Raw genomic sequence first — 25,121 nt, forward strand, 5'->3', positions numbered from 1 at the left:
GTTCTCACCAGAATTCCGATGACTTTCCTTAGAAGACTCTTGTTCTATGAAGACGGACGCCGGATTACATTTGCCTTTAAACACATTATTTATTCATTTCTCTCTGTCTTTCTGTGGGCAACGAAGTAAACCAAATCGACAAAAACAACCTTCATCGACCAATTCTGTCCATACCTTTCCACCACATACTTACACACATATTATCTCTATATTAGGGAAAGATTACAGATTGTATCAACATTAATCAACTCGAAGTGGTGTTAGTTGTTGTACGTTTTGCTGCTGAATCGCTATGTATACACGCTGTCCGGAGAGATTATGGACAGAGTGTTTATGTTATCGAGGGCAACGGTGAGAGAAAACAATCTACGTCTACAGCTCCCTAGGGGTTTCTAGACTACCGGGCCTATTGGCCACAGGTGACACCTTATTTGCCCTTTGAAATAAGGCGCTGGTTACAATGTTGATAGAATGATGGAAAGATGTCCACTTTATGTACAGGTCTGTCGAGTTCATTGATACAAGCCATTTATCAAGACCGCAGCGTAAATACTTGACACAAATCATGCATCCGCGTTTTGAAAAACGCGTTGACCTGATTCATTTGTCATGTGTGTTTCATAAGGTTGTAGAAGTCCACTTCTCCAGACACCGGTTTGTGTTAATAGTTGCATTTCATAAAATAACTGACCATCAATACATGTTGTATTCTAGACCTTGTTAGTGTTTTCATGCTAAACGTATACACAACATAAAATGTGAAAATAGCTTCAAATATAGCTTGATATCTTGGGCATTTGAGCTCACGTTCAACACGTCTTGTTGAACAGATGATATACTGCGTTGGTTATAGACATTAATCCATGGAGACGCAGGAAAATTCTTGCTTACATTTATGTCAAACAACGCCCATCCAAATACTTCGCCCTTACTCCAAGCTCTTTTGACTACTCAGTTCTTCGCACACTCTGCAAGTAGCTCTGTAAGTGCTTAAAAGCTCGATAGTTGAAAACCTATATATGTACCATTCACTTCACGAGAAACCAGTTTCTTCATCGACATATTATTTAGGTATTGCCATATTGCTCTTGTTTGATTTATTTATTTTTTGATTGGTGTCGGCGTTCTTGTTTGAATTTTCAACATTCCCAAATAAAGCGAATAACAGCGCTAGCACTAACCTATGTTAGGGTCATTCGTTGCCCAGTACAGATCCTTAACCATCGTGGCCGAGTGTTTGAATCCAGCCATAGTGGCCTTCTCTACCCATTGCTTTAAGAGAAATATAGTCGTCAATTATTCGGCCTTATTCGGCAATGACTGGGGAGCCTCTCACCAATGCAGTCGCCAAGAGTTCAAGTCCAGCCAATGCTGGCTCCCTCTCCAGCCTAATGTGGGAAAGTCTTCCAGAAAACTGTAGATGGTCGTGGGTTTCCCCTCTGTCCGGTCTCCTCCAACCATAATGTTGACCGCCATCGTACAGGTAAAATATTCTTGGGTACGGCGTAAAGCACCAATCATATAAATAAACATTGGTTCTGAAAAAGGTGAAGCCTTGATTACCGAATATGTGTTCCTTTGTTGAAAACCCGGAAGCAACTGATAACACGATCGAAGAATATGAAATATTCTCACAGAAGAGATCAAGGGTTAAAAAAAAACCTCGGGCACCAGCGTTGTGGGGCTCCCTTCTCTGCAGCTTTGACCAATGAGATGGCGAAGGAAGAGCTACCCAAAGATTCGATGATGTGAGGCAGGTGGTGTTTCCATCTTTGTGTGATATGTATTGTTGTGGTGTATAGTTATACTGTTATTCTCTAACTTTTTCGCATGTATGCAATCTGTTTATTCAAGCATATTCTGAAGGCATAATTTTGTGTAGACCAATAACGTTATTCTTTTTCTAAAACTCTGAAAATGGACAATGCAACCACTGTAGTTTTTATCTCCAAAATCAAATTATAAATATGCATAAATTGCCACGAATGTTGCTCTTTCATGTGCGAAAAGGTTGAGGAATTAGGGTAGCTTTAATTGTTAGATCTTATCTTTAAACTTTGTTCATTCACATAACGAGAGGACTGATTACAAGACGATGTCAGTTTCTTTCGATATTGCTAACTTGCTCTTGTTTCTCTTTGAAGAAGTCTGGTTTCGTTGTCCACACGCATGCATTTATAGTGCTATATCATGGAAACGCAATGATGAGAGCAAATTAAATTCCAGGCACAGTCACATTTTACTCAGTCGACTATAGTTCTATAGGACTTGGCGTACGTTCATATATCGAACGCCGAGCGAGGAAGTATCGATGCTGCTGATATGAAAGTCTCAAGCAAGAAGCAATTCCGGTAATCCTGGTTCAAGGCTTGCGAAGCGAGACCTCCAGCATCAGGACTCCGGCTGTGCTGGGCAAAATTATCGCTCCTGCTGCACACAAAAACGTTTACGATGCGCATATCTGAAGCCGCGAACCTTAGCGCAAGACATATGTTGAAGTTGTTGCTGACGGAGTCCCTCGTATTAACAAAGGTGTTACTGCAACGCCTTTAAGCCAAAACGCTGTGAAAAGGCGTACTTTGATCAATGCCTCGACCGCTGCTAAATCTATAAATTAGCTCCTATTTGATAGGTTCGTAATAGGATGTAAACTTGTCATTTGCAAGAGCAGGGGAAAGCGGATCTCTAGCGAAGATTTATCGGGGACAGAAAATGGTAATTTTCTTATTATCTAGAGGAAAAATGTCCATGCTAAAAAAACGGAAGCCGTCAAGGGACCGATTATTTAGGATGAATCAAAGCGTATAATTCGGTTTGATACACTCTCCACGGGGAAAAAGTAAAGCAATGGTTCAGTGTTAGCAGTGTGAACCTGATCTTTATTCATCATCAATATGAAGTGGAAAAGAAAGGTTGCAGGGCCGACGTCATCCATTTCAACTCCGCTTACACTGTCTCGTTATTGGATGTCATCATATCCAACAACGGACCGAGGGTCAATTTTGATTAACCGACAGAAGTATATTATCCGACAGAGAGAATATGGCGTTGATATCACAGCATCAAGGAGTCATCCCTCTTTCACCTGGCATATGAATTATGTGCAGAGTGCTTCATTTTGGTCTTCTCTTACGATCATTACGATCACTGCAAGTGATGACACGTTCAAGTCAGTCTCTCACAACATGTATATCTATATATCGTGCTTGCATGCTTAACTTTATAATAAGTATTATGTCAATTTGGTATAGCTTTTATCTCTGTGTTTTTTTTTTTGAAGTTCCATTATTTACCTATAGCACTAAACAAAAGTCCAGTGGACCCTGAGAAACCCTTAGTTTCGCCTCCGTACTTAATGATTGTCCCGACTCTAAGTCTTCTTCGATCATGCAAACTGCCATTAACGGCTGGCAGACCTCATCATTAAAGCTAGAAATATATCAGTCAGTATCATCACATGAATGTTATCCTCTTGATATGTCTTACATATTTGTGTAGAGCAAATGTTAATAGTCTAGCAAATTATATTTATTAAATTGATTGATAAAACATTGTATCGCTGTATTCCATGTTTTTATGAAGTTGTGTACATAACACCTCAGCGTTCCAGATGGATTATGCACTTGAATTATGTGGAAGAGCAAAGCAATACCGTGGTACTATTTTGGATCTTAACATGACATGTGCTTTGATTTATTACTTGACAAGGTGACACCAGTCGTCAATATCTACGAAATCATCTATTGTCTAAATCGACATTTATGTTAAGGCTCATCAATGGACAGAAATGAAATGTACTCAGTGGAATAAGTTAACGTTACCCTCTTGAAGACAGGTCATCAAGGAAGAAGCAGTATATCCTATAACCTGTATATACCGCTAGACATGATGTACTGGTCGAAAATGTTTCTTTCTTTGGTCGGCAACATAGAAGTCATTGAAGCCCACTTGATAGGGCTTGGGGCAAGAACATACTCAGCGCAGTCGAGACACTTTTTTGGCGTTAGCCTGGAAGCCCTTGGTACATCTCTATATTCGGGCAAAGCTTTGACTCGCACACCTGAGGTTTAAACCGTTTGATGATTGATAAACGTCCCGTGTAAAGCGTCCAGTTCCGGACATGTTGGGCTTTATTGCGGCGTGTTGTCTTTGCCCGAAGGAAGATTAAGCTTGTCCCTAAAACTGTTCGTTTGTTGATCTGTTGGAGATCAAACGCTCTCCAAATTTTTCAAACGCATGCATGAAAAGTGACTAACTTACAAGTAATGTTCTGATGGTAATTATATATAGCACGTTTAGGAAATGCAATGTATTATTGAATTACATGTATACATTTCCCTGTTGTACTGGCACCAATCGATAACCACGTAATAAAGGCTGACAACGAACGTGTCTTATTCGATATATGTTATTTACTTAAAACGGCAGATCATTTCTCAAAAAGACGTTTGTACGGAAGTTTACCAGGTTTGGAGAAAGTGGCCAGCTAAGAGGAGATCCGTGGGTGTCTCAGGGTGCTTGGCCACGAGATATCTCCTGGTGAATTCCGTGTCGCGGATGATTAATGCTGAAGCATGTAACACAAGCTCATTGCCCGCGCTGCCGGGCTAAAGCGGCTGGAGAGGCGCTTTATCGCCGTTGTCTGTGTGTCTCACTGCGGATTCCCCGTGTCCGCTTACAGTCGGTCTTCAGGTAAGATCAAAAGAAGGCCGCTTACCTCGCCCCCTAATTCCAGCCTTAGAACTTCGATTGATAAATGATGATAAATTGGGGTAGATGGTATTGGTCTCGACAGCTACAACCCGTACACCACATGTACACCATTGCCAACAAAAACAAACCAGTGAGAGTGGCTAAACCTGAACAGTGTCTTTTAAAAAGCCTTTTTCAGGACAATAAGTTTGAAGATCAGCGCAAGGTAGGGGCCTTTTGCCCCGCATATTTTGCTTCCCCTGCATGTTTTAGAACACGTTGATTTACATTTATGTATTGTGCCTATAGCTTTTGACAGAAAAAAACACAATAGGCCAGGTGATACAATATCTCTGTAGTAAAACTTGTTGGATACTTGCATTAGTGATAATTGATTCACTGAAATCGAAAGTTATTCACTTGTTATTGCAAATATCAACACACTCACAGATTCAACTCTCACATTTTCATCTGTATTACCCAATAAACCGTCATATGAATGAAAATCCTTGAGCATGGCTTTAAATAAGAGATATAAATGAACCATTAGCATTCTGCACATCACCTCATATCATTTGCATGTATAATTTCTATTCAGACATTTCGTTCTCACATTCCTTTTCTCGTTCACATCTTATTTCTATATTTATATTCAATCTGTTATATCGTCTATTTGTTCTGCTATCAATTCTATAACTGGACACTTCTGTTTGGGAATGATTCAATAAACTAAATTTAACTAAAATCAGGTTCTCACACCCAATTTCTATTTGCACATACAATTTCTATTCTCACATACCAATTCTATTCTCATATACCATTTCTATTCTCATATACCATTTCTTTTCTCACATTCCATATTTTCACATTAACATATTTCATTTCTATTCTTACATAGCATTTCCATGCACACCCATTCTGACATCCACATATCATACCTTCATCCCAATATTCAACATCACATCCAGCACCAGCATCCACATATTCTACCTACACCCCAGATTTTAGCATTTTATCAACCATCAGAATCTACAATTCTACATATATACTTTAACATTCATCAACCATCCAACATGAATATTTACGCTCGTGTCTACCCCAGGATTAACCATCTTAACCAGCACCAACTTCCACAGATTCCTATATCTCTTCATGTACATTACGAGTTCTGTGAACCACCCAACTTCTAAACACTCTACCTCTGCCCAAACATTAAGCCATGTAGCAGCCACATACACCACCAGCCGCTATAGTAAATTATATATTCTACAACCCACCTCTCCCGGCTCACAGCATTAAACGTTTTCCACTTTACGTCAGGCACCTGTACCAAAAACCAACATCTACATGTCTTTATCTCTTCGGACATCAGTCAGCGCCCCACCTTCGCCTAAACATCACACAGTTGTACCAATGAAATACATCCACATGTCCCTATCTCCGGCTAGCATTACGCGTCCTATCAACCATCCAAATGTCCTGTCTCCGGTTAACTTTAAACTTCCTATCAAACATTCACATGTCCTACCTCCGGCTAACATTACACGTCCTATCAAACATCCACATGTCTTACCTGCGGCTAACATTAAATGTCCTATCAAACATCCACATCCACACGTCCTGTCTCCGTTTACAAAGTACCAGCATCCACATATCCTACCATCCACCCAACCATTAAGCGTCATATCAAACATCAACATTCACATACTAGTACTCTATCTCCTTCCCACGCTAAACATCATTCCAAGTATCGACATCCACCTAGCCTACCACCCACAGCAGTAAATGTCTACTGCCGACAGTATGAAGATCCACACATCCTACTTGTACTCGACAACATCCCATCAGGCACAAACAACCAGATATGCTATTTTCGCCAACATCACATTCAGTCCCTATGTCTACATATCTTACCCCCACCAGTCACACCAACATCCACATATCCTACCTCTGACAACACCCCACCCAGCACCTATATTTTACATACCCCCCCCCCCCCATCCCGCCACCCCGCCCAAACTTTTAGCATCGCATTCATTGCCAACATGCACAGAATTTCATCCAGCATCAAAATCCAAATGTACTTTATTGGCCAACATCCCATCCGGTGTGCACGTATCTTGTCTCATTCACGAGCACAGGTATGCACATATCCTATCTTTGACAATATGGCAACATTGAACAATTCCACACACCTGTGTACAGCACAAACATCACACCCAACATCAAAATCCACCTACATGTATTTTTACTACATCTCCATCTCAGCACAGCAACTTACACCAACCAGTAACAACCATCAAACGCCTTAACATTTTCACATGCTTCAATCTGTCGACACACTGTCTACCGCATTGTTTCATTCGTCTACCACACTGTTTCATCCATCTACCACACTGTTTCATTCATCTACCACACTGTTTCATTAATCTACCACACTGTTTCATTCATCTACCACTCTGTATTCATCCATCTACCAACACTGTTTCATTAATCTACCGCCTGGTGTTATCCATCTACCACACCGTTTCATCTATCCACATGTACTTCACCGCTTTATCCACCTGTTACGCTGTTACACAGTTACATGCATCATGTTTTATCCTACCACTATGTTTTATATATCTAATGCACTGTCTGACTATCAAACACACTCTCATATATACTTACTTCATTCATATTCATCCACTAGGCCGCTATATACTGTCACATAAACCTACCTTTATTACAGCTAAACAGTCACACTGACAGGTCACACTGTCACATTCATCTACCACACTTACACTGACAGGCTACAAGGTCACATTCAACTAACACACTCTTACACTGACAAGCTACACTGTGACATTCATCTACCACACTCTTACACTGACAGGCTACACTGTCACATTCAACTACCACACTCTTACACTGACAGGCTACACTGTTACACGGTCGCTGTAAGTTCAAGTCTAGCTCATGCTGGCTTCCTCTCCAGCCGTACATGGGAAGATCTCTCAGCAACCTGCGGGTGGTCGTGAGTTTCCCCCGGGCTCTGCCCGGTTTCCTCCCACCATAATGCGGGCTGCCGTCGTATAAGTGAAATATTCTTGAGTACGGCGTCAAAACACCAATCAAATAAATCAAATAAATACACTGTCATATTCATCTACCACACTCTTACACTGACAGGCTACACTGTCACATTCAACTACCACACTCGTACACTGACAGGCTACACTTACATTTCACATCTACGCTGTACAAAATTGGAATTCCGCGAGTGGTCGTGGGATTTGGTTCTGTCCCTCACCATAATACTAGTCGCCATTGTATAAGTGAAATATTCATGGGTACAGCCTAAAACACCTATGAAATAAATAAATACACTGTTGTATTCAACTACCACATTATTATATTCGCGTATACCATAAATCACACTGTCATATTCGCCTACCAGATTGCTGTATTCAACTACCTCCTTCTTACATTCACCTACCATTCATCTATTGTTGTTGCATTCAAATACTATACAACAATATTTCAGAAGCTGCGTTGTGCATGATGTAGTTCAAATCTCTGAATTCAGTGGCTGTGAGGAGAATTGACACTGCAGCAATATGCTTTTCTATACGCGTTTGGAGAACGTCATTTTCGAGAATTATAGGAATAAAGGTTAAATGTAACTATTTTCATTGTACCACAATTATCTCCTGAAGTGTTTGGAATAACTAGGAATGTTGTACAACTATTCTTCTGCTGTTTGAACTTATCAGGTATCAGTCTATTAGAGCTAGTGCTGTCTTAAAAGTTTAGATTTCCACAACTTTTCAGTCGTAATTTTATTGCCTGGCTTTAAATTAATAGCCCTCGTAAACTGGCGGTGCTGTATCGCTAGAGATCGTGTTAATTGTTCTGTCAAACAAGTTTTCATCTAATAGGATAACACCATTACCTTGATTTTTATTGTCCGCCAGAAACATTTAAACAGGTAAATCGCCAGCAACGGAATACTCGTCAGTTAATATTTTATGCACCGGTCGAACGATAGAGGCGGTGAGAACATTAGCTCGCAAATCGCCTCTTCTTTCCGAGAGATCGTTATCAGTTTATTGGCTGTATGGCTGAGAAGCTGGGCCGAGTTGCACTTCGACAAGCCATCTAGTTTGTAAACAAATAAAGTTTAACAAGCGATTCTGTTAAAAAGGTGATCGATGAGCGTGTCATAGCAGCGGTCTATAAAGTGACGTTTTGTTGACTGACAACCCGTTAACTCATTTACGTCAAATTGGACACTGTCATTACTCCGGTGACATGCGCCGTGTCTAGCAAAATAAATACAGGTTAACTACCCGTGAAATGGACTTTACAACACTTCGTTAGGAAATCTGTTATTAACCTTGCAGTGGAGAACTGAAAATTCCAACGACCTGTTTTGAAATCAGATCAACTACCTTCCGCCTGAGAGCACGATAGAGAGTTGGTTTGTTATAGATCCCACTTCCGGTATATGGCGCACGGTTAGGAGGTATTGTATTACACGGGTCCCCGTGGCTGAAAACCGTAGCAGTATGATCTACCCAGCTGTTCATCCGCGAATTATTCGTAAACTGATTTGTTTACCCTGCCTGGTTTCTCAAAAGACAGGTATTAAATATCATAAGTTGGTTAATTGCAATGTACTTCTCTACGATTATGTTTGTTTGGCATTTTTTTCTCCATTGCCTACTAACGACAAAGCGAACGGACGTGAAACAATGCTTTATGTATTTAATCCATCAATGTTCAGTCAAACTACCATTTCGGTCATAATTTAGAAACACTGTTCAGCAGGATGACATGTGAGGCTTGAAAGTCAAATATTTAAATTAATATCACATGTGAACCTTAATGTATTCTCATTTTTCAGCGATGTGTACTTTACAGTGCTTTCCCAAAGTTAATAAAATTACACCCACTAGAAAGAAAAATGTCGTATAACAATGTTTCAGAAAATTGCCTTACTTACAGCACAAAAATAGTGGAACAATTTCTGAAGAAAAAAACAAAAGAAAATCATCCAGTGCTGTACACCTTAGCTTTGTCATATCATGCTATGTTTGGATATATTAAATGTGCCTGACTGTATACGCACTATCATATTTATCTATTTATTTATGTACGTCTCTTACTGGTGCTTAAAACCATAGTTACATAACACCATACAGAACAAGGAACTTCAATAACAGCGCTATATGTTTTTAGTCAACGTAAGAAAACTTCCATCGTTGCAGAAATATGTGAACCCTATAGCAGTGAACCCAGATGGTAACATTACATATGTCCAATAACTGTGGTAAACTGAATTAAAGTGGTAACAGTATGGCTATGGATGAATGTTGAAGGCAGAATTATATGTATATGAAGACTGCGCATGGTAGCAAAATGAACTGACTGACTATTCATCCAAGTTTTCGTTGAAACCTGAAATTTATGCAGCCATTATGTTTGAACATTCACAGTAGCATAATATGTATATTTATTTATTTGATGTGGTGTTTTACGCCGTTCTGTAGAATATTTCACTGATAGGATTATAGTAGGAGGAAAGCGGGTATTATTTGCAAAGAGTTACTGTGCTTGAACGTTCCTGGTTGCATTATGTGTATGAAGTGACTGCATGAACTCTCCTGTAGCATTTTATATATACAGTGACTGTGATTGAACTTTCACGGTAGCATTATCTGTATCAACTGACTGCTTGAGCTTCAAAGGTAACATTATCTTATATAGTGACTGCTTGAAATTTAAGGGTAGCATTATCTGTATGTTGTGAGTGAGTGAGTGAGTGAGTGCTTGGGGTTTAACGTCGTGCTCAACAATTTTCCAGTCATATGACGACGAATGTATGTAGTAAATGTGCTTGAACTTTCAGGGTAGAATTTATCTGTATGTAGTGACTGTGCTTGAACTTTCTCAGGTACAGTTTATCTGTTTGTAGTGACTGTGCTTGAACTTTCTCAGGGTACAGTTTATCTGTATATAGTGACTGTACTTGAACTTTCTCAGGGTACAGTTTATCTCTATATAGTGACTGTACTTGAACTTTCATGGTACAGTTTATGTGTATATAGTGACTGTACTTGAACTTTCAGGGCACAGTTTATCTGTATATAGTGACTGTGCTTGAACTTTCTCAGGGTACAGTTTATCTGTATATAGTGACTGTGCTTGAACTTTCTCAGGGTACAGTTTATCGGTATGTAGTGACTGTGCTTGAACTTTCATGGTACAGTTTATCTGTATATAGTGACTGTGCTTGAACTTTCAGGGTACAGTTTATCTGTATATAGCGACTGTGCTTGAACTTTCTCAGGTACAGTTTATCAGTATATAGTGACTGTACTTGAACTTTCTCAGGGTACAGTTTATCTGTATGTAGTGACTGTACTTGAACTTTCTCAGGTACAGTTTATCTGTATATAGTGACTGTACTTGAACTTTCTCAGGGTACAGTTTATCTGTATATAGTGACTGTACTTGAACTTTCTCAGGGTACAGTTTATCTGTATATAGCGACTGTGCTTGAACTTTCATGGTACAGTTTATCTGTATATAGTGACTGTGCTTGAACTTTCAGGGTACAGTTTATCTGTATGTAGTGACTGTGCTTGAACTTTCAGGGTACAGTTTATCTGTATATAGTGACTGTGCTTGAACTTTCTCAGGGTACAGTTTATCTGTATGTAGTGACTGTGCTTGAACTTACAGGGTACAGTTTTCTGTATATAGCGATTGTGCTTGAACGTCAGTATAGTAATGTATGTAAGCATATACTGACTGAATGGGTCAAGCATTAATTGTGGCATTATTTGCATCTAGTAACTCGGCGGCATTGACTAGCATTGTTCAACAGTTTCTATAGCAATCACTGAATTTGCATATCCCTGTCTATTGATACAATTGTGTGTTGACGTAATTGTGTGTTGACGCAGTTGTGTGTTTCTAAATTCTTGAAGAATAAAAACAAGAACATAACTATTGTCTAAAAAATAGAATAGAAAATTAATATATTTGAGTTCTATGATTTCTGGTCACTTTTGAGTCACACCCCGAGCTTACCTAACCAGCAACTAGAATTCTATGTATTTGAACAAATTTCCAAAGTTTCAGTGCATGTCATGTCTTTATAAAAATTATCGGCCATTGGACTGACAAGAGAGCGTGTTTCACCGTTATATGTGACTATTTACCAGTAATCACACTGACGTCGCTGTCCCTCTCTATGATGTACGCCTTTTATTATATTGTAATGAGTAAGACGTGAAAAAATCGATTTTCAGAAGTTTTAAAAATAATGATAAATATGAGATTTAATTTCTCTTTTGCTTTACCGGTGCTTTGGTAGTTTATTGACATCAGTTAAGGTGAAGGTCTCTATAGTCTTGAATCTTGTGTATGTCAATAATATAAGTGTATGTCTATTTTTCCCTTTTTTCTTTCTCAGGTGTTTAACTACGAAGCTTTAGGTTTAGCCCGTGTGTTTAATCCTTCATGAATGGACCCGTGTATCAATAAAATAAACCCGTAACCAGCTAAATTATGAAAGAAGTATATAGGTATACAAATTAACTTATATATAAATATTTATCATAATCTCAACACTTTTTATAAAAAGTTCTTATTTGAATGCTTTATTTTTAAATCCTTTTTTCTTATACATGCACGTCTGCATAAGTGCCTTCAGCATGTTTTACTTACTTCAAGGCCAAATTTTTAAATTTCACACGATATCGCCGAGGTGGATATGTGTAAAGATACGTTTAACTGAGTGTAAAGTCGGGTAGGCTATGTGTTATGCAACTGGTTTAATGAAATCGTTCCAAAAGCTAGGCAAGCTCACCACGTTAAAAAATTTTAAAAATGTATACTTGTATATGGGTCTGGTAAAACCTGCTATTTCCCAGCTACGGGGATACCGTGTTGAGGTAATGGGATCAGTCGGTGAAACAATGGGAATTCCTGTGGGGAAGGGCCACAAAGGCGTGGCTCCTCCACTGTTACCGTAAGTACGCGAAGACAGCGTTAAGTGGATACTACAAAAGCCGGGTGTAAGGGACCGTTCAAGGAACAAAGGAACGATAAAGGCAAAATTCGGCTTAGTCACTCCAGCTATAGAGACTATTGGCACTTAAGGTAGATCAGGCCCCCCACTCAGAGCAACTTTATTGTTCCCGGGGCAACACTCAGTTTTATGCACTGTTTATTTAGAAAATCAAATCCATTCCCACAAAGTTTATCTAAAACAACATTTGCCACGATTTTCAGAAAGACGTGTTTATGGTTTGAGGATATGCGCTTTTTGCCTTTAGGTATTGTCCCGGATTATGACGCGAGAAAGGTTTAATCGCAGCACGAAACTACAGCTGATGTAATCCAACGGTTCCCGCAGGATTGTAATAAAAGTTATTGTAGTCAGCTAGACGTGTCCCTTGCGTGCGTTTAGATGCCTAATGGAATAACGGTTTACGGGCAGCCAATTGCACCTAGCCCTTTTGTGCTCCCGGGTCTTCATAACTTTGTTAGATGCCAGACGTTTTGCTGGAAATTTCCTTCGTCTAAATCCTATCTTAACATCAGCACCCGATCTCTGATACGTCAAAGCAACAAACATTAAGCATCTTCTTTCACCGGGGAGAGTTTTAATAAAATTTTGGAGAAATTAAACAGATTAGAATACTTAATGCCAACTGTTCCAAATGCGATTATTTCCCTGGGCGAGCGGGAAAGGCCATGTCAGTAATTAAACGTCGGAAATTAAACCTGGCCTTTACAGAAAGGACTTGTGATCAAAGAAATTTACCTAAAGCCTGGTTTTCTTTATAAACTACCAGGTTATGAATGGCGTTTCAAAGTTTTAACTTAACACACCTGGCTTATATTGTGTATTTCATTCATTACGATTTAGAAGTTGTGTTCATGTTACTTTTTTCTAAATTCATATAGCGTTTTTTTTTTAGCACGTAAGGTTAGCTACCGACTTATACAAGTTGTTATAAAAATATCGGCCACGTATCGCGATCTGGTTTGACATCAATGTTAAACCTGCCATTCAAGGTAATTTATACGCACGGTTTATATTTATTCACGATGATACGCTTTAATTGAAAGACATATCATAAGGGAACAAGAATAGTCAAAATTACACACACATTTCTCTCGCCAAGTGTGAAAATGAAGTCCATTTTATTTTCACTTGGGCAAAAAAAAAGCATGATTTCTTTATTCTTACAACGGCGTTAACGCTTTGTCTTTTGTTATTATTGCGCATCAATCGGTCTGTTTAATTCGCTGTGGCAAGGCGTGATTCAGGGTTAAACTACTGCATAAGATCTCATCATAAGGTAGCTGAGCGTGGTTATTTCGAATTTATAAAACGTATCTAGAAAAAAAAAGGTCTGGAGTTCAGCTTGAGAAGAATGGACCCCAAGGCATAGTGACCTTATAGTGTTTATTAATAAAAAAAAAAAACACAAAAACGTGTTATAGCGTTAACTGTTCTGAAGAAGTCCTGACCTTTTTATAGTATCACTCTAACTGGCTCGGCATAGCAAAGCCTGTATTTTCTGCAAATGCCCCGTGCTTCTAAAAACATCGAATTTGCATAAATTACCTCAACGTTGTCTTAATAACTCAGATCAAATTTTAAAAACTGTCACATTTCATTAACGTTTTACAAGGAAGAAGGTGCGTTTACGGAGGCATGCAGGCGGTTTGATGATATAGCTTATTTCTATCATGTTCTGGATTCAATTTTGTTTTGTACAGATGTTTCAAGTTTTGTGTGTGGTGTTTAACTACCATCGAATAATTCAACACCTGAAATTAAATTCTTATGCAAGAATAAATCGCAAACAGTTCCTATTTTGTAGAGAAGTAAGAATTATCAAAACTGCTGTTATAGTCACTTCAGCTTAGTGAGCAACGGTCTACAATTCGATTGGTTTAAAGGTCTGTTAGTTACGGTATAACGGAAGATTCTGCGTAGTGAATTGAAAGCTTTATTACAGACGGATTTCCGGAGAGAAAACAATAACTAGGTGTGATAAGATGACATAACTCCTGGTAACAGAGCTTATTTAAACCAGCCCGTGACAGAGATGACGGACGCAGAGTGGTGACCAGTTCCCCCGCTCAGTGTGAGTGATTGGCATGACGGCCCAACTGGACAGCGAACAAGCATTAGTGCGTAACACCATAGGTTCACCCGGCTGACCACTCCCGAGCGCTACAAAGAGGCTGCGATTGTCCTAGTCACGTGCTCTCCATTGATCATCTCATTGGCTGGATGGAAGGAGTCACGTGTGAATTCATATTGACAGAAGTTCGTTCAAGCCTGGATGGGAATCATGTGTGAGTGACTATGAAGTTATATATCAGCTTTCGGAGAGAGCTTAAACGTTGAAGGTGGAATTAGAGGGAATCGTTCGTTCGGACCTGCGTAACTTTTTGCAGAAGAATCACATTAGAGTGATAATAACAGTCTGATCAGTGTTTTAGGCTGGAATCGAGGGCTCAAGACGGACTGGAGTGGTTAACAGTCAGTTAGTCCGCACATATGAAAGTCGAGTGCGGGGAATCGGACTCTCGGACAATGAATGCCTACTATGGAAACATTATGCCTGTGAGTACCCCCGACATGTATTATAATGGGGATATCAATGTTAAAAACGAGGGAAGTTACTTAACAGGCAACGCCGGTTCTCCACCGATGCCGCATCATCCAAACCAGCATCTGTCTGCACAGTCGCTGTACGAGCACAGCGAACAGGCTTACGGAGGATATGGTCGATACCCTCACTTTGACAGACTTGATCTACTGCCTCTAACGGCAACGACGGCCTCATCAGCAGCTAAACAGACAACGTGTGGGGGTACAGGACTGCCAAACGCACCAAACACTGTCCACTGTACATCATATCCTACCCACTCAGGCTCCCCTACCATATCAACATGTGCAAGTTTCACGAACTTAAATGCACATTGTAACGGTGTAAATACAGGTAATGTTAATCCGTCGTGTATTCCGTACGACGATATCCCGGGAGGTGGTGGCAACCCTTCCTGTGCAGGACTCACCCCACGAGATGTCAGTGGAGGCAGAGACTTAAGCAGCCACCATGCGGCTCATCAGGGTATTTTGCAGCATTCCAGTCAAATGAATAATTCTCTGGGTTACACAAACTCTGGGATGGGTGGCATGCCCCCTACTGGCGCCCACGTGAACATGTACCATTGGATGAGTTTGCCCAGGTCCATCAATGGAGGTAAGAAATACAAAACACTCACCTGTTTCAAAATTTCACAAACTTTTTTATTTTAAATTCCCGGGCCTGGCATATCTGCTTTGAATATCATTTCATACGCCTTTGTCCCAGCCCAAAATACCATGACGCCTGCACTTTCCCCGACAACTGTTTAGCAGCTGTCCTACTTTTAGCGAAGCATACATATTCCATGTAGAAGTATGTCGTGAATCATGTAAGTTTGCCTACTGTGATGCCCCTTTGGAAGTAGTGTAATATTTAGTGTAATCTGTAACTATCTTGGGAGATGTATAGGAGACAATTATGCGTTTTGTAAAGACATTAACTACAGTGCTGTGGGACTGACTACCATACATAATTTTGTACAGGGAGCAATGAAGCTGCGTGCGTATGGGTCACGAACTCGAGAGTTATCTGTCTATTTCTATGTACCAGCTATGTTAGCATTAGGTCCAACAGACATATAGATATCAATTAATATTTTTTGTGAGATATTTTCAGTTTCATGCTTTTTTTATAAATATTTTTTTATTGGAGGAATGTCTAGCCGAAAGTGCTTAGCCCTAACCATAGTCAGGTCACATAAATGTGAAAGATCCATTAGTCCAGTAACTTATTGAGCCCATATATATCAAGCGTCTTATTACTTAAGTCAAATATTCACTCAGCTACAATCAACACATTTTGCTCTAGGAAGTTTGAGAATGTGTTCACTGATTCTAAATGTGCACTGATTACATTTAAGCCTTAAGTAGCTAGATACATATGATCACTGGTCACTAGTGACATACACGAAGCCATATCTATCATATAATACAGAAAAATCATAATACAAAAACCTCCCAAAATGAAACAACAATCACACAAAGCATTTTAGGCCAACTATCTGTATTTAGAATATACTGAAGCTTTGAGCCTTTTCATACTTCAGACAGAACATTAAAATATGAGGGATGTCTTCTCCAAATGTTATCATATTTATCTGTACATTTAACAGTGTAGTGTGCTAAATATTTTATGTATGAGAAGTTTTGAATCTGTTCATACCAGGTAATTAAATATATATATATATATATATATATATATATATATATATATATATATATATATATATATATATATATATATATAAGGCTATTTACATTTATACATTTATTTACATTTTATACATTTATAATCCTAAATAATAAACAACCAAAAAATTGACAGGCATAAATAAGTAAGATTCCAAAAAGTTAATTGCTGTTTTTAATAACGATATGTCTCGTAATGTACCTCAGACATTGTAAAGGGTGTTATTACAGATTTTTTTGTAACCAAATTTTCAGTTCCTTTCTTTCACACTCCATTCTTTAATTATTGAACTGTTAGGAAAAGTGTATAAAAGATTTTAATGTCCATTTTCGAGAATTTGTCGTGAAATAGATTTTGGTAAGTTAACATTATTTTGTAGTAATCAACTTCCTAGTAAGTGAAATTACGACTATCATAGCCATGAAGGAAGATATTCTTCTAAGTTTCATTTCTTGAAAAACAAAAAATGTTCGTTCCGAATTTACTAACGCGTGTGTGCTTTTTTTGGGAACATATTAACTACCGACGTACATGTATATGACTTCGGTTTTATGTCAAAAGTGTTGAAAAACGTAATGTATCTGCTTGTTTGCTTGCTTCGTCCATGTGCATAAGCAGATGAATTTATGTTGTACAATCCATTTTGATACAATAATTCAACACAAAAAGATACTTTAATCAGCCAGTAGAACATAAATTACCTGTATTTTGTAACACTTCTGAAGTCAGTGCAGTAGTTTTAATCATAATCATAAATTTAGCAACTTCCGCGCTTAATATTTTTTGATATAAATAATGATTTGCTTACGGCATACAGAAAGGTAACTAACACTTTCACTTCTTAACTCCAAGTTTTCTGGAATAAAATTAAGATATTGGTGTGTGCTTGAATATAAATTATACAAAAATCATAAAATTAAACCCATTATGAAAAACTAGTTTAATTTTACGCACACTGTATTCTTCTTTAACAACCCATTAATATATAATTGTACAACAACACCATTTGCGAAGTTAAACATGCCTATTTCTGTCTGGAAATGTGAGACCAAACGGACGATAACGCTAGGATAGAGACTACGTGATTGATAGCTTGTATGGTGCACATGGACTATCTCGGACAGCCCTTCTCTTTCGACATGCATTATAGGTATTTGAATAATGTTGTCTCTTCATCTCAGTGGAATTTCTCACGCATATTTATAGCTGTATATTTTACGCAGGCTATCAACAGGAATAGATTTTCAGAAATCCATGCAGAGGCTATGTTAATATTAGCCATCAAAAAATTCAACAAAATTTAACTGAAGATTTGATATTGCAATATTTTACTAAAATTGTCGATAGTTCCATTGTCGTTGTTACCGTACCCCTCACCACTTTCTTTGATCCATTGTACAAAAACTATATAATGACTCACTAAAGATTATTTTTTTTGCCTTCCTTATAGCAGATATACCATTTTGATTTTTAGTTACAAAGTTTTTCAAAATTTATTTCAGTTTTACTCTGTCCGGTATTTAATACTCTAAAATGGTAGCAACTTCCATGCCTGTAAACATAAAGTGTGCAAACATTTAGATACGCCTTTAACCAAATAGACGTGGTGAATAAGACTACTAATCTGCTACAAACATATATTCACTAATGACGTGTTCCGCAGGGCCAAACATTCGTATTTTAAAGCCTTAAACATATTTTCACTAAAGCTTTTCTTTGCAGAACACAACACATCGTACGATACATAAATAAGCTGTTTGGGTACAACGAAGCACACAAACCAACATACAAATGTTTGAATCTACGTTTTCTATTTCAAGGTCTTGTATTGCAACTTTGTGTCAATATATGTCGAAACAAAAATCGTAAATATCGTCAAAAAACTTCTGTGTGCATTAAACTGCGCCTTATGATTTTATTTAATTGCGAGTAATAATCAATGGCCATATATTGTCAAACATACCTGCAGTAAAAACATCTGTTGAAATTTTGGCAATAATTAATGGTATAAAAAACTGCACACATTAACCGATCTTTTTCAAGAAGATGATGTTTTGTGAAGGTTCATTAACTTGAAGATTCTTACTCTTTGCCTTTTATATACTGATCAGAATATGTCTATTAATGTTTATAACTGGCACTATAAAGGGTATAATATAACTCAAGTAACAAGTACCATTGTGCGACTTATATTGTAGTGGTGGATAATGGAAATAAGTGTGAAATCTGCTACACTTTTTTCTTTTCAAGAAAATACTTCTATATTTTTGGCTTATCCAGATATGCACACATCTGTCAGTTAAAGCTCAAAATGCACTGTTCTGATGCCATAAAATTTGTACGCACATATGGTGTTAGTGTGAAGCTTTTATAAGCCGTGACGAAAACTAACGCGATCTACAATGTGTGGTTATATGGCAAATTGCTTCGGCAGAGAGAATGCTTTGATGTTTGCTGATGACGGCTTTGATGAGCAACGTTAATAAGACGTCGCTATGAACACGTGCTTGACATATATGGGGCTGGAAACGTGAGGAAGACGTGTTGGAAAACAACTAAAAATTGTATTTGTCTCACATTTTACTAACCATAAATGTTCAACCTGGCCATTTCCATCCCCATTGTTGTCAAACAGTCCCAAAGCTCTAGATTTTTATGTGTGTTTCTGTCAATCCGTTGAAAAGATTTGATTTATTTTTATGGGTCTGTGGTTGCTATCTTGCCCATTCCCATCGACGAGTTATGCAACAGACTGCCGGGACTTCAGAGTGGCGCTTTGCCCCTGGTCAACTTCCATCGGTATCCGTACAGACTGGTCAAAACTTGTAGAGGCATGCACATAACAACAAATCAAACGAGGGTGCTGTTGTCAGTTTACAACGCATCGTTGCGATTCCTTGGGAGGCCCTGGGATGACCAGCATGCTGTTCTTTTGGGAATCTTGCCTATGGCATCATTGCAAATAACACCCGATAGGCTTGTCAAGAACGGCCATAAAAAGACAATAGGCTGTAATACTAAACAAAAGATCGAGTAATTTATGTTCACTGTTTGTTTTAAAGTGATCCTTATCTCGGCCATAAAATTCAATGAGTAGTGACCGTTTTATTATAGATATACTGGCTCAAAGGTATTAGTACTACCTGCGGAATGAACTACTTTCTGTTCCCATGGGCCTATATATAAGGGTCAGCTTGACCGCTGCAGGATTAAGAGAATTTCATATGTCCCCAGCCCCTGTAACCCGTAATATATCTAATACATGTAGTAATCATCCAGTCAATAATTTTAAAGAAAAAGTATTAGTTATAATAATACAAATTATTCAGTAATAATTACAAATTATTTAGTAATAATACAAATTATTCTACACTGAATTGCCCCTTGGCTAATATAAAAAGGCTTTTTAAGTGAAATAATAAGTCAAATAATGAAACAACTAAAACACAGATTTAATAATATACTTTTAGTGTTGCTTTTCGGTTAAGTCTTGAGTCTAGTTTCATAAGCACGAATATTTTACCTGCAGAGAAATAATACAAGCGGATATGGTATCTGAGGAAGACTCACACTATAATTTAGAGAATCTTTCATAAAAAATTAAGTTAATGTTGTGTTCATTTTCATCTGGCAAATTCATCTGTGTATAATCTAGTTGTGATACAAAGCAAAAACTCCGACACAATTACAGCAAGTTTGTAAAATGTGTTTTCATTCCTATGACAGATGTACTGTCTTTGCTCTGTCTGCTTTTATGGATACTATCCGAGCTTCTGTGTAGAATATACATGTCTCTCGCCTTTGTTCTCCGTCCAAAACACCCCATCTATGCATCTGTTGTCTTTTCCAATGCTTAAGTCCATTTTACTTAGCATTGTTACCTTACTCTGTGTGTTGAACACGGCCTTGCCCTTAGGTCACTTGGTATGCGTTTGAAGCCACTCTTCACCGCCCTGTTTCTTAACTGCTCGACCATTTAATGATAATGGCCATACCTTCTCCTCTCATCTTTGCCGCTCCTTTAAGAATATCTCGATTCCTCTGTTTGCAGATGTACACTTCGAGACGAAGCGAACACGTCAGACGTACACGCGGCACCAGACCTTAGAACTTGAGAAAGAGTTCCACTACAACCGTTACTTGACCAGGAGACGAAGAATAGAGATAGCCCATATGCTAGGCCTTACAGAACGCCAAATAAAAATATGGTTTCAAAATCGTCGCATGAAATGGAAGAAAGAAAACAATATTTCCAAACTGACTGGCCCAGACCGATCAAAAGGGGAACCCCACATAACGGATTCCAGGAGTGTCCAACACGGTTCCATTAACTCCACGCAACAGCAGGCTTGACAAAAGAACCAGAGATATAATGTGTATATTTTAAATGTTATTAACCCGTGAAAGTGTAACTATTTGACAATATGAAACATTGAAAGACACTGAAAACTGGTCACAACTCTGTCCGTTTCGTCTCAGGTGCAGAAGCAATGCCTTGTCGATAATTTGTGAACTAACTCCAATTAAGTTACGGCGACCAGTTGTTTTAATGATCTCACTAATTTCCAGACTATGAAGGTATTTATTTTATAAAATGTTTTTTATTATTATTTCTTTGACCCATTGCGATGACCAACGGCACTGGGCGCCTAATGGGTTGCGTGGAGAGCTCTCAAGGACAATGCAAATTGGAGACGCGTGTGTATGACGAGTGGTTTTGTTTCTTGTTTCGTCTTTCATGATGTTTACATGACTTTGGATGTTTACGTGTAGTCATGTTTGGTTTTAAAATGATGTAACAATTGTGGAGTACATGGTTAGTCCCTATTGGGAGAAGTATCAGGGTAGGATAAACTTTAAATACAGGATTGTAAATAATCACTCGGAGTTTCAGTATCGGTGTTTTATTGGTGTTTTATTTTACAATGAAAGAAACGATTTAAATGGCGTATTACTGTTGTTTCTTAGTATTTAGATCAAGTGCTAAATATGTGCTATACTTCAGTCCTCTCTACGCCAATGATCCCGTCAGGCCGCTGTTGTTCAAATACTGCGAGACATGGTCAAGGGTTTGAATACATTTTGTCAATCATACAATAATAAACTGAGTGAAACGAAATGCTTGCGTGTTCAATGTTACACCTAAGTTTTATTATGTTTTGAGAAAGGTTGTGATTTTTATGCCTTTTTGGGGTATCGGGGAGTGTGTGTCTTTTGGAAACCAGTCTTAAGCTCGCTCAGTGTCGAAGGGATACTCAATTAGCATAAGCTTAAATTAAGTTTAATTTCAAATTAAAATCATTGCTATGCATTTTACAAGGTACATCGTGTATGCATGCGCAAGTACAAGATTGGGACATATATCTAATCGAATACAGGTGAAAGTTAGAGGGAAAAGGGATCTGTTGTATATGTATGGAATTGCAACGACGAGCTTTATCAGAGCCGAAAACTAACGCTCAGCACCTGAATGAAGTTTTTAGTTTCCTCAGATTAATTCCATGAAGGATTTAAAAGCTTGTCGTTTCAAATCAACAGCATAATTGTCTAAAGTAAATATTAGTTTTAATGCTACATTTTGGTATCATTCAAAGTTTAAATGTTCAACAAAGTTAGCGTTTTTCCCTCGAGTTTGAATATTTTCTTGCAGGAATGGATTTATGCGAATGTATTACTGGGATTTCAGCTTGGGATGTTTTAGAGCTGCTGGATACAATATCGGGTTACTCACAAGCCGGCTCTATAACATTTTCAGATAGGATAATACGCGCGATCACTGCTGTGTTATAACTGCAACACAGCTATCTGTCCCAAATGAACGCACGGATAGCCTGCCGGCATGTTAGATGTTCCACTAGACTAACATTAATAGCAGCCTTGTAAAATAGTACATATAATATTTATTTGCGGTGTGAGTTGCAACAGTATTTGTATACTTGGAAATCATAATTATACGGTATTTCCATGATGCATCATAATCTATCTGCTTTGTTTAGCATTAGGCGCTGAAAAGGAAACAAGATATCAAATAAAAAATAGAAAGAGAAATAAGCTGAATGTGACATCTGAAGCACACGGTAAGAAAGGCAGTGAAAAGTAAACAAATGATGTGTTTGTGTCGAATGTTAACACGTCCAGGCTGAATTCCTGCCTTAGGATACGTGCTTTATGCTCGGTAATCTTAGGTGTCATGTAGGCTTTTTAAATCAATTTGTTGTGTCATTTTTCCTGGTAGAAAACATACCGCTTTAAATCACATAGGCATGAAAATGCAAACCTAAGAACGTAAAGGTGTGAAGAGAAAAACATTTTATAACTGTTAACTAATTTTAATGTATGTTTTAAATATTTTGCCCCCCACCCCCCTGGCAAACGCTTTATTTTTAATTTAGAACACTTGTTACCGTGTGTTTAATATGTGTGAAGATAGGATTCATAAGGTGGCCTCAGAAGACTGGTGTACAGCCGGCAGGTATGGGTCAGTAACGTCAGCAAGGTTAGATTCTTAACCAAGATATATACAAGTCACCACAATTATTAAAGCAAGTCAAACTACGGTCTGACTTTGTACGTATGTTTGCGCACTACTTACGCCAATTGGGTTGAACCATGATGTTAAATATACCTTACAGCATTGTGTCTGATAATCTGTAACCGAGGACCAGAAAATTTGTCGTCAAGGAAGCGTAAAATGTTAAGTTAACCTGGGCACTGTGAAATTATAAAAATGACCCCGTGTGTAAAACTGCCAACACGTAGAAGATACACTCAGATAAAAGTACGCTAATATTACCTTCAAATATATACGTGTGGTATGATAGCTTTAAACCAAGCGTAAAGTAATACCGTAACGTTTACATTTGAAATCTTTGAAATATTAATGCTGCATATATTCATACGCAAGTTCTTCAAAAGTGACAAAGATTTGAATTCATGCCAGTTTAGTGTTTGCATTGTTCAGCCATATGTATATGAGGTTCAGGAGCTCCTTTAATTTGTTTTCCGCTCGGCTAACGTAAGCAGTACAACTGGTGATAACAATGGATAATGACGATAATAATTCACATTGTTACTTCCAACTTCCCAAACCCATTATCTCTTGGGAAACAATACTGATGGTAATTCAGTTGGTCATTTCTTAAAAATTATCGGGGTTGTTTCATCAAAGGTAATACATGGACAATCCAACGTATAGAAACGGAAATTTGCTTTGACAAAAAGGTGAGATCAAACACACATTAAACAATTAGGCAATGCCTTAATTCTGTAAAGCTTAAAAACGCACAACTTACATTGCAGTTTAATTCACCATCATCTTCATTTTTTTCATTCGCTGCTTCACTACATTTTTGTAAGATCTTTGTTCCGAAATATTTTAGGATTTTTTGTGATACATGTAGTTTTTTGTGTTCATCATTATCAGGGTAGCGCTTGTGTTGTACATTGCTGCGCATGCTATCTCTAGAGTATGCAGGACGATAACTTAATTTGCCCGAATAACATAAACGAGATAACACACGCAGACCGTGCCGGTCACATTAGTTTTTTCAATACATTCCTTTCACAGATATATGCGAGTTGGTTGCTTTGCACATAGACGGATTTTTGGAGTAAGAACATAAAAGTTTGTTATATTACACAAATAATAATTGTACCGCAGATTTACAAATTTATATCACATTTTTATTCATAACAAGATTTCAATTCAATCCTGAGAAAAATAATACATATTTTGTAGTGTTTTATAGGATTCTTAATAATTATGGAGATCATTATTGCAGAATGTTTGAATGGGATTTGTGGAACACAGAAACATTTCTTTATTAGATTAGTGTTTAACGCTGTACTTAAGAATTATTCACATATATGATGGAGGTCAAGTTTACAGCTGGAGAAAACACCAAGGGATAACAACGTGTTTCGTGTTGAGACAGCAGTTGCCGGGTTGTCGTATGCGGTCGAGTTCTTTTGGCCGATGTGCCAGGATATATGGTACAGACGCGCCACCACAAGCTGTCACACGACGGTTAATATGCACGCTGTAACTATTCGGATTCCTGTTGCAATGAC

At 38.1% G+C, this 25,121-nt stretch overlaps 1 protein-coding gene across 1 annotated transcript; it reads left to right on the forward strand.

Annotated features, from left to right (window-relative positions):
• Positions 1-15,268: 15,268 nt before the first annotated feature.
• LOC135463922 (homeobox protein Hox-A5) lies at positions 15,269-21,404 on the forward strand. The gene is made up of 2 exons (XM_064741390.1): positions 15,269-15,977; positions 21,103-21,404. The coding sequence occupies exons 1-2, from the start codon at positions 15,269-15,271 to the stop codon at positions 21,402-21,404; spliced, it is 1,011 nt and encodes a 336-aa protein (XP_064597460.1).
• The last annotated feature ends 3,717 nt before the right edge of the window (positions 21,405-25,121 follow it).

This window comes from Liolophura sinensis, chromosome 1, assembly GCF_032854445.1.
Source record: "Liolophura sinensis isolate JHLJ2023 chromosome 1, CUHK_Ljap_v2, whole genome shotgun sequence".
In the NCBI taxonomy this organism is placed as follows: Eukaryota; Metazoa; Mollusca; class Polyplacophora; order Chitonida; family Chitonidae; genus Liolophura; species Liolophura sinensis.